General features: G+C 37.6%; 1 protein-coding gene across 3 annotated transcripts in view; it reads left to right on the top strand.

The window, feature by feature from the left end:
* The first annotated feature begins 6,202 nt into the window (after window positions 1-6,202).
* LOC133532397 (uncharacterized) overlaps window positions 6,203-15,915 on the top strand; it is a 39,115-nt gene continuing 29,402 nt past the window's right edge. For 2 of the 3 annotated variants that reach the window (XM_061871022.1, XM_061871021.1), the window contains exons 1-4: window positions 6,203-6,498; window positions 8,652-8,759; window positions 13,016-13,131; window positions 15,422-15,484. In XM_061871022.1, the coding sequence (XP_061727006.1) occupies window positions 6,425-6,498; window positions 8,652-8,759; window positions 13,016-13,131; window positions 15,422-15,484 (361 nt within the window). In that variant the 5' untranslated portion in view covers window positions 6,203-6,424. The remainder of the gene's footprint in view (window positions 6,499-8,651; window positions 8,760-13,015; window positions 13,132-15,421; window positions 15,485-15,915) is intronic. The other variant, XM_061871023.1, reaches the window with a different exon arrangement.

The following is a 15,915-nucleotide window of genomic DNA, read 5'->3' as shown; positions in this document are numbered from 1 at the left end:
CGCCCAGGTACTATTTATTATTAAATAAATGCCCTTACCAGGATTCGAACCTTGGACATTGCTTCGTAGGCAGGGCCACTACCAACTATAGTAAGAGACTGTCGTGCTAAGTAATCTAAAGTTATCACAGGTTTAGGTTATTAGAGCTGAGATGGCTAGGTTAGAGTAGCGCTACCCCTTTTCACAGAATATAGGGTGGACTTGAAGAAAATGCCCAGAGAAACTAGGAAGCTGCGTAGTTACCTTGTAAACTGCATAAAATAATAATTAAGCCTATAGATGTAGATTCAAATTTTAGGTAAAAATTTCCATTATGGACCATCGATTTATGGGGGTTTGGGGGGAGGGGGAGGCGAAGAGGGGCTACCCCCGGTACCATCCCCCCCCCGCGGAACCCCATGGTTATGGAGATATCCATGGTGAAAGTTTTGAGGTTAGAATAACGCTATTTAGCTATTACACTATTATCACATGTTTCCTATGATTTTGGTCACTTTCCTTTCTTCAGATTTACCATAGAATGTGGAGAGATAAAGGATTTCGCGAAAAGGGGGCGTGGCTTGATGCGGGGGCGGGGAGAGCGTGCGGGGAGGAGGGGGAGGGTATCCGAGCCGGGCTTCGCCCGAAGGTCTGCTTCGTCGGCCCGGTCGCTCGCTTAACGAGGCAATCGCTTACTCGCTGACGCCGGACGGGCGAGGGCAGCCCTCCCTCCGCGCCTCCGGCTTTTTATATTCACTCTAGGGGTAGGAGAGACCAAGACCACGTGGATAGTGGGGTGCTCTGATTCGGTTTTGGAAATTTCTTGGCTTTCTATATTTAATTTCATTAAAATATGCCGTCTAATTATGACTTTTACTAGGGGCAGGACAGACCAAAACCACGTGGATAGTGGGGTGCTCTGATTGGATTTTGGGTATTTTCAGATTTCTATATCGATACTCTAGCGCACAATCTTACAAATTTATTAAAATATGTCATTATAATTTGTACTACAGTGCACAAGTTTTATCTTAATTTAAGCTTATATTCATTAAAAAAATCTGTGGGCTAGTGTATGTATGTATGTATATACTTTATTGTACATAGAAATAAAAACACGAAAAACACAGTTACAGAGTAAATTAAATACAACAAAGGCGAACTTATCCCTGTATGGGATCTCTTCCAGTTAACCTTTGAGGAAATGAGTAAAACAGAAGTAACGGTGAATGAATGACAAACACAAACAAAAGTGTACAATCACTGAAATTAATGAAATGCACGTTTTGAATACACATTGATACAAATATACATAGATAGAAAAATAACCATAAAATAATGCATACATATATATATAAAAAAATAAAAATAAATATTCAATATATAATAAAAATAAATATGAATTCGAACCAGAAAAGTAAAGGAAATTAAAAAAGTAGAAGTACTCAATGGAACTAGGAAGTCGTAACCAAAGTATCGGAAAGCCACAATTTTTTAAGCTTCTCCTTGAGTGATGCTACAGATTGGGATTGCCTCACGGACACCGGAATCTCGTTCCATAACTTGACAGCATGGACAGTAAAGGATTTCTTGTATGTGCGCGTCGTATTGGAAGGAATCGTGAGTAAAAGATTGGTGCTAGATCGAAGGCGATGACCACTACCAGCAGCTAAATAACTAAACCTTTCGGAAAGGTAAGGTGGCGAAGCAGGATTAAATAGAACATTGAAAAGCAATGATAGCACATGCACATCTCGTCGACGACGAATCGGAAGCCAGCCAAGCTGAGATCGAAACTGGGATACATGATCAAACTTACGTAGACCGAAAATGTATCGAATACAAATATTTTGCAATCGCTCGAGTTTGTCCAGTAACTCCTCACTAAGGTCCAAGAAAGCAGTATCAGCGTAATCTAACAACGGGAGTCAAAGTGAACATGCGAGAGTTATTTTGGTTTGAAGAGGAAGGAAATTTTGAAGACGCCTTAGTGAGTGGAGAGACGCAAAAAGTTTATTGCTAATGTCAGAAACATGAGCTGACCAGGACAAGGTTTGATCAATGATGATACCCAAGTTCTTAACTGTAGAAGAAAAAGGGATAATTGTTCCGTCAAAACGCACTTTGGGTACCACCATCTCTGACAATTTGGACACAAAATAAGGACCACCAATAACAATTGCTTGCGATTTTTGTATTAACTTTCAAACCAAACTTATTCGCCCAGCAACGAATTGACTCAAGGTCGCCATTTATTCTATCAACTAAAGATGAAAAATCATCAATGCTAGCCGCTGCGTAAATCTGTAAATCATCCGCGCAAAGGTGGAAGTTACAATTTAAGGACTCAGTAATGCCATTAATGAAGATCGAGAAAAGGAGAGGAGAGAGTATCCCTCCTTGGGGGACACCAGCAGAAAGGTCACACCACTCCGAGACCTTGTCGTCAACCTTGACACGCTGGCGCCTCCCAAAGAGATAGTTACGGAACCAAGACAAAGCTGCAGGAGAAACATTTAACGTACGAAGGATATGAAGGAGAATATCAAAATCCACCGTATTAAAGGCACTACTGAAGTCTAAAAGTACCAGGACCGTGAGCTTTTTATTCTCAATATTAAAACGAATGTCATCAGTGACCTTCACCAAAGCCGTGACAGTGCTATGCCCGGGGCGGAAACCTGACTGAAACCGATTCAACAAATTATGCTTGTGGAGATGCGAAAGGAGGCGACGATTAACAAAATGTTCGATGATTTTAGACATAACTGGGAGAATGGAGATGGGTCGATATTGAGAAAAGGATGTGGGATTAGAAGTTTTAGGAAGAGGGATAACATGAGCAAGTTTCCACATAGCAGGGAATGTACCAGAGGAAAAGAAATTTATAATTTCGGATAAGATAGGGGCAATTATATCCGCCACGAGCATAAGCATATCCAGACTAAGGTGATCCTCACCGACAGCCTTCGTTTCAATATTTTTTAAGATTGTAACAACCTCTTGTGGAGAAATATTGTCAAGAGTAAAAGTAGAGTCACAGTCAGAGCGAAGGTTATTGGCAAGAGAAGATAATGTTGCATGCTTGACGGAAGGATCTAATGTCACCGGGGATGTGCTAAAATGCCGATTGATTGAGTCCAGGTCAAGAGTGCCTGAGGAACACTGAGGAACTTTGCCCACTCCAAGTGATCTCAAGAACTTCCATAATTTGAAAGGGGGGCATTCATCAATGGATTTATGAATATAACGGCGCCTAGCGTCCCTGCAAGATTTGTTGCAGCGGTTTCGCAAACTGATGTAGCTGAGATGGTTTTCCTCTGAAGGGGCTGCCCTATACTTGAGCCGGGCTCTGTTCCTCCTGGCCATGAGTGACTTGATATCTGGTGTAAGCCATGGTGCTGGAAAATGCCTCACCCGCATCGGCTTCAGCGGAGCGCGTTTATCAAAAATTGCAAGCTATGTGTCACTAAAGGCCCCCAACTTTAAGTCGATGTCTGCCAGACAATTGATTCTAGACCAATCGGCATTGCCTATGTCATCATGGAGCGCCTGCAAACCAATATTACGAAGGTCCCGACGCATTACGATCTTATGCCTTTGTTTGGGAGGACGAATTTTAAATAATAAATAATTTTAAATAAATTGTACTTATATAGTAAAAAAAAAAGGATTATAAAAATATATAATTATTCCCTATCATACACAAACTTAATAGCTTTCAGTAATTCTTCATATGGATCCAGGTGGTCAATGTATATTCTCCTCCTCCAAGAATATTCTGACAGCCAAAGGGTGAAGTCCTGTTTATTTTGGCCTTGCCGGAAATGTTTTTTCATACCCCTCCACTGACTCTCGATACGTTGGGTGTGTGTCCCATCTGGTGCCACAAATTTATTGACAGGGTCACTGTTGTGTATGTATCCATGGTCGGGAAGGTTCATATATGCTCTCCAATAATCGGTGTATGATGGAGCCTTCCGCGACATGTTTTTTTATAAGTGGCACCAATATCCCCACAGATCGCTCATTATCGGGACACACTTCGAGCCTGAGGTCATCATTGCCGTCTTCGATCATTCCTATCACCCAATGGCCTTCGATCTGCCGTCCACGATTATATTTTCTCTTTCCAAACTTAGATTCGTCTATTTGCACCACTTTATTAGGGCCCCCTATCTTTCCTTGGACCCTTTGATTTTGCAGTTCGTAGACGGCAATAACTTCCCTGCAGTAATTAAACCAGTCGGCTAGTGTCCTGCTTGATATCACCGGACTATCTTCAAATGCTAGCTGCTTTCTCGTCTGGTGGTATGATAGTCCCTCACTGAATGCGTACATTATTTGAAATATGAGTGTGAGGGACAACCTAGCATCTTCAAAACTTGTCCCACCAGCACGGGACACAGTTTTAGTCCGGCAATTGCTTTTCCGGCATCTGAATTTGCCGAGTTGGGTTTCAACTTGAACGCAAATGATAAATAAGGCAATGAAGAAATTAATTCATCCCTTTTCTCGTACAAGTCACCTAACCTATAATAGTTATCGCATTTATAAAGAAGCTGGAACTTGTAAGCTTATGTTACGATTATGATTATAAATATAACATACATATCATGTATGTTTATTTCTTGATTTATTTATAAACATGAATGACACATGTATGATATTGATACGACAAATGTGACAATCATCCCGAATTCGGTGTCAAATTGTAACCTGACAAATGACATTGACAAAGGCTGGTTAGATTTAGTAAAAGTGGTATTCATTATGCTTTATATTTCATTAAATGTTAATGAAATCGTTAAAAAGATAATAAAAAAATATCCAGTGTTATGTATATAAAATGTACACAAATGTGGCCGGAAGTCGGAAGTTACATAACTTTACTGCTTGTTTTTCTTTATGCCACTGCCCACTGCTATTCTAAAAGTTTCACGTTAAAAGACGTTAGTGTTAAACGGAGGCATTTAACTTGAAAAGTTATGCTTTTCAATTTCATGATATATTTAAAAGCCTTTGTTCAGTTTCAAAATTGTTATTCTAGTTTTCTTGTGTGTTAGTTCACCACCTTGGTCTTTGGCAACGATTCAAAAAAATCAAAATCGACCGAACGCTGTTTATGGTATCATTTTTAGTCTAGCAACACAGGACGTCACGAGTTCGCGATTTTAATCGATTTTCATGTTAGAACTATCGATTCAAAATAAACAAATATATAAATGATAATGTTGGTCAAAATACAGTCAAAAATACGACTGCAATAATAAACGAAGCTCGTAATAACAATTCAAAACACTACGTGTCGGAAGAAAACTTTAAATTCCTTATAAAAGAAAAAATAAAATTGCCAATAACATCGGCCAGAAGCTAGAATTTCATTGAACTGACTACAACTCCAAGTACATGTCAAGAAATTTTAATGGTGAGACCACTTATTGACCCAATTCAGGTCAATGTAAGAGACGCAGTTTTGCGTTAAAAGGAGAAAACCATATTGCTATCTCGGTCTATTACATAGCTGCGTCCCTTAAGCCCCCCCATTCACATTCCTGCATTGTAGTATGCCTTGTCGTCCGCCTCATTGCTCATTGCATGCAGGATTGTGAATGTTGTCGCGGACTACATGACGTCCGGCAGCACCTAAGCAGGAAGCAGGATGCCTCTTGGGTCCTGCAAAGCCTGCAAGCCCCGTCCACCGCTTGCAGTCTGCCTCGCAGGATTGTCAATGGCTTGGCGTCTTGCTACCAGTGTGGTGATTAGGATAGGAAGATTGTCTGTACAATGAAAAATATGAGCTTAGCAGTTTTTATTGAAATATATAAAGGAAACCGATGTTAATGTAATAATTGATCAAAAATCACCAACATAGTTATTTCCTTTTTTTAGGAATAGCACGTAAAAGGCAAGGTAAGAGCACCGAGGTTGTACCGCGAAAAACGAAAAGCGTAATTTCTTTATCTGTTTCAAAATCGTTGTAGAGTTATCTTGGTTTAACTCTTTACAAAGCTGGGCTGAATAATGTTTACAATTCATTTTCTTAATTAAAAAATATTTTCTTTAACAATGAATATATTAATTACTCTACAGACGATAATATTTTTATATTATAATATCTTGCATTTTATATTTTTTAATGAATCGATGATTATTGCATAATCGATTATTCGATACAACAGAGCACGCCAAGTGTTGCTAGCATTGCCATGGAAAAAATTACATCACCATTTCATGGCAGGCGTTTGACGCATTTGTTAAAATTTCGACTTTTCGTGACAGCACGTCATTTTCGACATTTGATTGATAATTTTCTAAAGATCCATCAAATTAGTTTGTTTGAAAGTTAGTTTAGGTCCGAAATGTTAACATTTCATTAGCTTTATAGTTTTATTACGATGTGATATAGTGGGTACCATTTTAGGTTGTATCTAGGTGGTCCATAATGACTGCCCAAAAATGTGTAGTGGAAGGTTGCAACTTGGAGTACGACGTTGTTTGCAGCTTTTCCTTCTACAAGTAAGTGTTTTCCCGCCATAATTTGGATTATAACTTAATTTCGCAACATTTACTTGTACCATTTCTTTGTAAGCCATAATGGCTTGACCTCGTAACGCATTCAATCTTTAGTTCAATCAAAAGTTGAAACGAGTGTATTTACACTCGTATTGGATAACAATAAGGCTTGTTTACGTACGTAACACACTTTACCACTTGCATATGTATTCACACTACTTATATATGTGCATGAAAATTATTTATTCCTGTGTAAATTTGCACTATATGACCACAGATTAGTAAATTCATGATATTCATGTAAATTGCTTAAAATAGAAAGTTTTACTTAAGTCTCAAGCAGCCGGTTACTGATTTTAACTCTAATCATCAATATCATCTTGTTTCATCATTCAAACAACTTAAATAGAATGTGTGATAAAATAACCTAAACTTTAATCTTATTAAATAGGTTATAACCTAACATAACAATAATATACACATATACTGATAGAGTCAGACCAAGATGAGTTGGCAGCGATTTTGATGGCCCAGATACATCTTATTTTAAACATCAAACATCCTTGAAATTATGATGTTTACTTAACACTTGAACTCTCCAAAATACTACTGAAAATACCTAGACACCAACTACGTAAAATAGTAGGTTTAACAGGACACACTAAACAAACACCTACATGATATGGGTAAAACAGACAGCCCCATGTGCAGAGTGTGCAGAAGAGGAAACAACAAATCTCATTCTTCTAGACTGCGAACAGGTAGAAGTATACAGGAGCAAATACCTAGGGAATCCGTGCAAACTAAAGGAGACAGCAACCTGAAAACATTGCTAGGCTTCGTGGAGGAGCTGGGGTGGTTAGAGTAGCGCTACCTTGTTTCACACAAAATACGCACAATGGTTACCGATTTGCAGAAAATGCCCAGAAGCACTAACAAACTAACACTTGAACAGGCTGGGCTATCAATATTGCTGCCAACTTAGCATGGTCTGACTCTAGTGTAATTTTATCAGTTTAATTATAGCATTCTAAAAATATCAAATGAAATTATTACTTTATCTTGGGAAATAATACACTATGAAGGTTTCATTTATCCAAATGTTTTACCATCACATGATTTTGTATATCCCGTAAAGAACTGTATTTTTGTTCTCTTAAAATAAATATTCGTATAAGATAACCTACTTCCAGCAGGTTCTAACCTAATTCCTACCAAATTCTAACCTAATTTCTAACCTAGATTAGGTTAGAATTTGGTAACATAATTATGTTGCAGTGACCAGACAAATCATTACTGGATGTCAATGCATATCCGATCCAATGAGCATTATATGTTCTACTAACATTAACGTTTAAGTTATATAGTTTTATAGTTTTTTTTTTCTTTGTTAGCTACTAATATAGTCTTGTAGACAAAAATATGGATATGTGGTGTCTGAAATGGGGTATTGTGAATAATGGAATAATAGATTGTTTACAGTAATTTCGCTTGTATTATTTGTAAAAAACAGTCACATTATCACCACCATCATTACTGTGACTTCTTTTTAGAAAGTGTTCAATAAATAAACACTTCAGGACGCGTAGATAAGGTGCCAATCGTTAACGCTCCGTAGCGAACGAAACGCAACTGTCACAGTCGCACTAATATGGAAGAGTGCTAGAGAGAGATAGCTACGATACGCTACGGAACGTGAATGATTGGCGTCTTGTCTATGCACCCAGGATTGTTTACTCTTTTTCTAATGCGAAAAGAAACAAGTATAATGTAGACGACGCATTAAACTGGACCTGAAATGAATAACCTGAAAACTTAGTAATTAGTATACATTTTGGTTTAATTTTATAAAAATAGTATGTAGGTACTTACCTTACTTACCACTGTTTTTATGTGTTAATAAAGTGTGCGCGAGAGCATGCATATGTGTGCAATGAGCATAGGCTATCGACCAATCCCGGTCAGTTCCCTATACGCTTCCGAGCGATACATGCATGTCCATGCGCTCTAACACTTACCTCAAAAAGTATCTCTAGTTGTTCTAATTCTGCTCCTCTCCACCTGTGGCTGCAACCGTCGGCTACATATAGTATTTCTCCATTCTTAGTGTAAGCTAGTGTACTCGTTTCTCTCTAACATATATTGGTTGTTGGCAGTGTAAACACCGGGTCAGATAGCGAGCCGATACGTCAAGAATGGATCGAGGGTGCTATGCAGGAGGAGAGCGAGTGTCTATGGCGCCATGTCAGTCTTCAGCTGTGCGGGTGAGTATTTTTAATTTATTATTTAATTTAACCCTTTTCCAGGCCGCACCAATCTACAAGGTTTTTCCAAAAAATCCAAATATATTCCAATTAATCCAGCTTTGATGATTCATTTGAAGACAAGTAACATTTCCAGAAAGTGTAATCTAATTTGAACCTTAAATCGGAATGCTAAAGTTGAAATTCTAATGGCGGGTATGTGGTCGATAAGTCGTACTATGCCTGGAAAAGGGTTAAGTTTAAGCTCAGTTTTAGGATAGGTAGGTTACTAAAAATAATAACATTGTACGCACTAACAGGCAACTGTTGAAACTTATAATGTAAAGAAATACCACCTTTGCAATATTTTTTTATTGTATATCCACAGTTATACAATAAAAAAAATATTCTATTCTATTCTTCCTCGCGTTGTCCCGGCTTTTTGCCACGGCTCATGGGAGCCTGGGGCTGTTTGGCAACTAATCCCAATTGGTGTAGGCACTAGTTTTTACGACAGCGACTGCCATCTGACCTTCCAACCCAGAGGGTAAACTAGGCCTTATTGGAATTAGTCCGGATTCCTCACAATGTTTTCCTTCACAGAAAAGCGACTGGTAAATATCAAATGATATTTTGTACGAGCTGGGGCTTGAACCCGCGATCTTCGGATTGCAAGTCATACACTCTTACTGCTAGCCTCCTGAGACCCAGAAGCAATTGTTTTGTTTTTGAATTTGGAATCCTTAGTTACACAATAAGTTCAAAAAAAAATATATAAGAATAATTTTAGAATAAGTACAATGTACTCAAGGTCTTAGGAGGCTAGGCCGCCAGTGCTTCCTTTTTTTTTATTATATATTAAACATGGAAATTAAAACTGTACTTATACTTATAGTAATATAACATTTTAGAAATGTATATAGGGTGCGTGTCACTGAGCTTTAACAGGCAACACATGATGATTATTTGCCCTTATTTTTTTATTATCAAAAGCAAAAGAAAAACTTAATGTACGAAAGGCGAATTTAATGCCATGAGGCAATTTCTACCAGTCAAACTTAGGGCAAAGTAGAGATCCTATATCATTAAAAAAATTGGACCAAAGTACTTCATATTTCATTTATTAAGATGTACTTACACTTATAATCCCAGAGGTCTGATTCTATCCGATGTCTTCAGCTTACGTGGCGAATGGACTGGACTGCTATGCTATTAAAAAAAAAATATTTGTTCTCAAGTTATTAAGAATTAAGAATCCTTTATTTCAGACAGTAAAGTAAATTTAAATTTTTTTCTACATTTCTTGCATATTTTATTCCTGTCTATGTGCCATTTATTTGCAAAAGGCCTCCTCCAACCTTCTCCATTCCTCTCTATCCTTGGCAACTCTCGTCCATGTGCTTCCTGCTATCGCTTTGATGTCGTCCACCCATCTTCTAAATGGTCTACCTCTTTTCCTTTTCTTATGGCCTGTGAACCAGTTCAGTAAATAATTATGTTAAATTAACAAAATATATCTTGACAGATGCTTTCGCGCCCAAAACGCTCTTTGAAAATTGTGTGACGTCACAGTTTACGGTTTGACACATAACTACAAACACACGTAGAAGATACGAACTGTCAACTGACATTTGTCATTTGTTGTTTATCGCCTAACTGTCAACAGTGTCAATCCGAGAGTTGTGACGTCTCAGAATCTTCAGACGTTTCGAGTTTGGTCACGTGATGTGTGCCAAAAGATATTTTAAATTCAATATTTACATAAATATGGTCATTACAGGTCCCCTGAAAGTAGTTTAACATGTTCTTATAATCCAAAAGAATTTATTGGGATGCTATTCTGCCCTAAGATTGGTAGATGGAAACAACCCTATTGTCCTGACCATTTCCATTTTAACCCTCCAACTTTAAATAAATTATACACCAACAAAACAAGAAACAACATGGAAAAGAAGATGTTCTCAAGCTGCAAGTTACCAAATATTGTGTTACACTTCGTGTCTCACACGCTCATGGCCGGACGGAAGACCAGCGCTACCCAGCTAAGCCAGCACCAAGCTGAATCGTGACCATTTCGTGGACAACGTGTCTCTACCCTTTGGACAAAGATGAATAGGACGTGTAGATTAGGGTATTTCTGACCTATGTACAAAGTCTCATTCCAAACTATATATATATTATAGGACATTATTACACAAATTGACTAAGTCCCACAGTAAGCTCAATAAGGCTGGTGTTGAGGGTACTTAGACAACGATATATATATAATATATAAATATTTATAAATACTTAAATACATAGAAAACACTCATGACTCAGGAACAAATATCCATGCTCATCACACGAATAAATGCCCTTACCAGCATTTGAACCCGGGACCATCGGCTTCATAGGCAGGGTCACTACCCACTAGGCCAGACCGGTCGTCAAACTATAGTCTGTATCTTTAGGTATTTAAATAAAAGTTAACAAACAATTTGTACATTTTCGGGTAGTTATAACGTTTATTGGTTAACCAACCAAATACAAAACCGCCTGGAATTTGTAAATTTTCGGGTAGTTATAACGTTTATTGGTTAACCAACCAAATACAAAACCGCCTGGATCTGTCACTGAACAACCTGACTCTAACCTACATTATTTGATCATGTAATGTTTTCATCTACCCTCAACTTAAGCTTAAGGAGTCATTTGAGAGTAGCTTTTATTTAAGTACCTAAATATACAGAGTATAATACGGTATGCTCCTATTTATTGATGAGTTATTTGAATTAATTTAACTTAAAAAATATTTATTTTTATTTATTATCTAATTAAATAATTTACCATATTAGAACATTCCTGACAAGGAGCTCTACTAGGGATCTCGGTCAATGTCCAGAGGGTAGAGACCAGAGATGTGACTTATTTGAAATACTTGTATTTAAAATGCAAATACAAAATGCAAAATACCTATTTTGTATTTTGTATTTAAATACCTTTTAAAGAAAACTATTTTGTATTTTATTTCAAATAGTTTTTGGGACCTATTTTCTATTTTCAAAATACAAAATACTTTTTATTAGTTAAAGTAAGTAGGAGTTACAATCTCTTCTGACGTTACAATCCTTGCAACTCTCTCATTCTTTTATGGCGACCGGTCTGGCCTAGTGAGTAGTGACCCTGCCTATGAAGCCGATGGTCCCGGGTTCAAATCCTGGTTAGGGCATTTAATTGTGCGATGAACATAGATATTTGTTCCTGAGTCATGGGTGTTTTCCGTTTTTTTTTTGTTTATTTATTCACTATGAATTTTTTGAAACAGGGTTTAACTCAATAAGCCACTATTGAAAACCTCTAGGGTTTATGTAATAGTTGGCGAGATCGCGCGGACTGATCCGCGTTTGCTTAATACTATTATTACATACCTACTTAGTTATGTTTTCCTGTCGAAGCTGTTTTTGTATCTATCGTTTAAATATCGACCTTATGTATATGTATTTATAAATATTTATATATATCATTATCTAGTACCCACAACACAAGCCTTAATGAGCTTATTACTGTAGGACTTAGTCAATTTATTTATTTATTTATTATTTTAACATGGAACTGGTGAATCTGTTTAGTAACATTCACTGCCAGACAAAAAACGGCGCACTACCCCAGAAACCGGTGGTCTATAGCTGCGTACAAAACAACCCGCCTAGCGGGTTCTCCGGCATCTGAACAAAGTTCACGAGCGCCCACCAGGTGGGTTCCCGGCAGTGAATGTGTTAAAGAATAAAGAAAGCCTTTCCAACTTGTAAATTCAGAGCAATACTAACTTTTTAATTCAGACTAGGTATTCACTATTTAAGAGCCTTTTATCGCAAAGTATTTGTATTTTAAAAAAGCATTTTGAAAATACCTATTTTGTATTTAGTATTTTAAATACAAATTTGAAAACTATTTTGTATTTTGCATTTGAAATAGTATATCAAGGAAGTATTTGTATTTTGTATTTAAATACTTTTTATAAACTATTTTTCACATCTCTGGTAGAGACACGTTGTATATTAAATGGTTTCTTCTTTTATTTTGCATCGAATAAACACTCTATTCTATAAATGTTATCATGCCAAACATCAGCTTCTTAGTTTGAACTATTCTTGACTGGTTTAAAACTAAACTTGCATTGTTTTCAATATTAACAGAACACAGATGATAATTTGGAATGCCCCCTATACATATTTAATCACAAATCCTTTAACTCCTTATGATTTATGAGGTTTGAACATGATCAACATATATAACAGGTATCACTTCGAGCTGGACGCACAAGGGCTATGGATCGACTCCCCCATGCTGCCAGAACTGCTCACGCTGCAGGAACAAGTGGCTCCCATCACACCAACCGCCAGCGACAAGAGAGGTAACCACCATGTAGAATAGGAGTAAAGCCCATCATCAGGGCCCGTACATTTCATGCCGTTGACGGAAACATGACGTCACGCTACATAGAGTATGATTCCAATTACTATTTTCGTTATGATTAATCATTGGTCAACCTCTTTACTTAACTGATGTAGATACTTGACAATCAGTACGGAAACGTCTAACTGACTTTCATCTTATTGTCACTCAACTAAATAGTAGATTATTAAATAACACATATTTTTAATTTTTAACAATGTGTTTTACGTAACAAGTATTTATTTTTCTACGCGTCAATAGGTAAGTTATCTAAATTTGTAGTGTTGTAGAAAAACTTCCTGTATATTATATTACGTCATTTTTGCGTCAACGGCATGAAATGTACGAGCCCTGATGCCCATTACAGACGGTGCGATAATATATATATGTATATATATATATATATATATATATACCGTAAGATACCGAAAGATATCTTATAGTATAACTAAGCACCACATTGAACTATATCTATAGACAAGCCTTACGGGCAATAAGAATGGGGCCAGTACAGCGGTGTCACTCACGAATTCGAGCCAATCGTGCAGTCTAACGCCGCAACGCGATTGGTCGATGAGTTCGCATCACGCGCGCGATTGGTCGCAACTAGTTGCGTTAGACTGCACGATAGGCTCGAATTCGTGAGTGACACCGCTGAACTAGCACTATTCTTAGTGCCCGTGAGGCCCGTCCTTAGATATGTCAATGACCACGCACGTGATACCAAAATATATATTGCTGTCTGTCTAGCACCTATATTGTGGTGAGAGACTAGGTATACCAAAATATATCGCTATATATCGCAAAGTATCTTAAGATGCTTTGCTATAAGATATCGTAAGATACCCAAATATATATTACAGCTTCGTGTGTGAACTCTGTATCTTTAGGTATTTAAATAAAAGTAAACAAAATTTACCCTCAAATGGCTCCTAAAGCCAGTTGATGGTAGATGAAAAGTTGAAAACATTACATGATCGTATAATGTAGGTTAAAGTCAGGTCGTTCAGTGACAGATCCAGGCGGTTTTGTATTTGGTTGGTTAACCAATAAATGTTATAACTACCCGAAAATATACAAATTGTTTGTTTACTTTTATTTAAATACCTAAAGATACAGCGTTATAATGGTACGTAAAACTCACTAGCGTCTTTTGAGCGTCGGCGCCCTTCAGCGCTATGGAAAATGGCGTCGCTACGCAGTGGCGCCAACGTTGCGTCGAGCAGCAGCCATAGAGTTGACTAGACGCTGACGCTCGGGAGATGCTAGTGTGGGATGTGGGGTCTCTTAAGCCTTGGTCGAATCTTTAACACTCCATGATTATAGCGAGAACTTATTGATAGCAGAAATATTGACTTTAAGCCTTCTGTAGTAGTAAGAAATCCTTGATTACTTGCGATTCTGCCGAGGCCTATAACTCGCAACCACTGATCAGTTCAACTAGATGGACATGTATAGGCCTGTCCAGACGGGACAATTTTTCGCGCAACTGATTAAAATGGAGGTGGGGACGCAAAAATGAAATTAGCTCACCAATCCCACTTGATTCGATTGTAAGATGATGACCGATCAAATGTAGGTCCAGACGCAAGAATGCTAATTTTCGGCGCCATGCGCGTTTTGGGGGCATTTATTTATTAAATCTAAAATTGATGATTAAATAGTGTACGTGTGGACGCTAGATGAAATTGACTGCTTTTTAGGGTTCCGTCCGTCCGTCTGTCACCTGTCGCAGGCTGTATCTCATGAACTGTAATAGTTAACCAGTTGAAATTTCTACAGATTATGTATTTCTGTTGCCGCTATAACAACAAATACTAAAAACAGTATAAAATAAATATTTCTTTCCAATCTCGAGGTTCTCATCCAATCACCTAAGTTAAGCAACGTCGGGCGGGGTCAGTGCTTGGATGGGTGACCGTTTTTATTGATAATGGCACGGAACCCTTCCTGTGCGAGTCCAACTCGCACTTGGCCGATTTTATTTTATTTTATCGCATGGGTTATTTGATCGTCCCGTCTAGACGGGCCTTAATACCGTAATACAATACAATGCACACATTTGTACGCGTTCTCGTACTAATTTAGTATGGCGCTGTTTAATTCTTGGGGTACAGATACAGTGTCGTCAAAAATCAGAATATTTTGAAATAATGGTAGTTACTGTTCCTCAATTTTACGTAATCAAAAATTGACTCTGTTCAAATGAGAATAGGGTTTACAATCGTAAAGGTTCCGTCTGGTTGCAGGCCGGGACCCATCGGGCGGCTTCCAAGGCCTATTCGAACGATTCATAGGCAGGAACTCTAAAGGTACCCTTTAACTTGTACCTAATATGAGATGTAATATCAATCTTTTGAATACTGAGCTATAGAAAATAATAGTAGAGAATATATATGAATAGTTGAAGAAAATCTTTCCTCGAATTCGATAGCTAAAATCTTGAGTAGAAGTCGCTAAAGATAAATGTCCCCGTAACATTATGCATTCCATTATGTTAGTTATTTATTGGTGTTATTATTATTTTAGTGTAATTATTATAGTTTTTAAATTTACCTCTGAAGTTTCGAGGACGGCGTTATCCCCGTGGTCTCAGAGAAGACTGGCTAAAGTTCACATCAACATCTAGACGCGAGTTTTTCGGACTACCCGCACTTGGTCTTAAAAAAAAAAACAAAATTGTTTATTTCTTTCAAAAACCAGGACAAATATTACAATGGCTGGTGTCTCCTTGTAAGTTATT

The sequence above is a fragment of the Cydia pomonella genome, chromosome 27, assembly GCF_033807575.1.
Source record: "Cydia pomonella isolate Wapato2018A chromosome 27, ilCydPomo1, whole genome shotgun sequence".
In the NCBI taxonomy this organism is placed as follows: Eukaryota; Metazoa; Arthropoda; class Insecta; order Lepidoptera; family Tortricidae; genus Cydia; species Cydia pomonella.
This window is presented reverse-complemented; position numbering and strand designations above follow the sequence as displayed.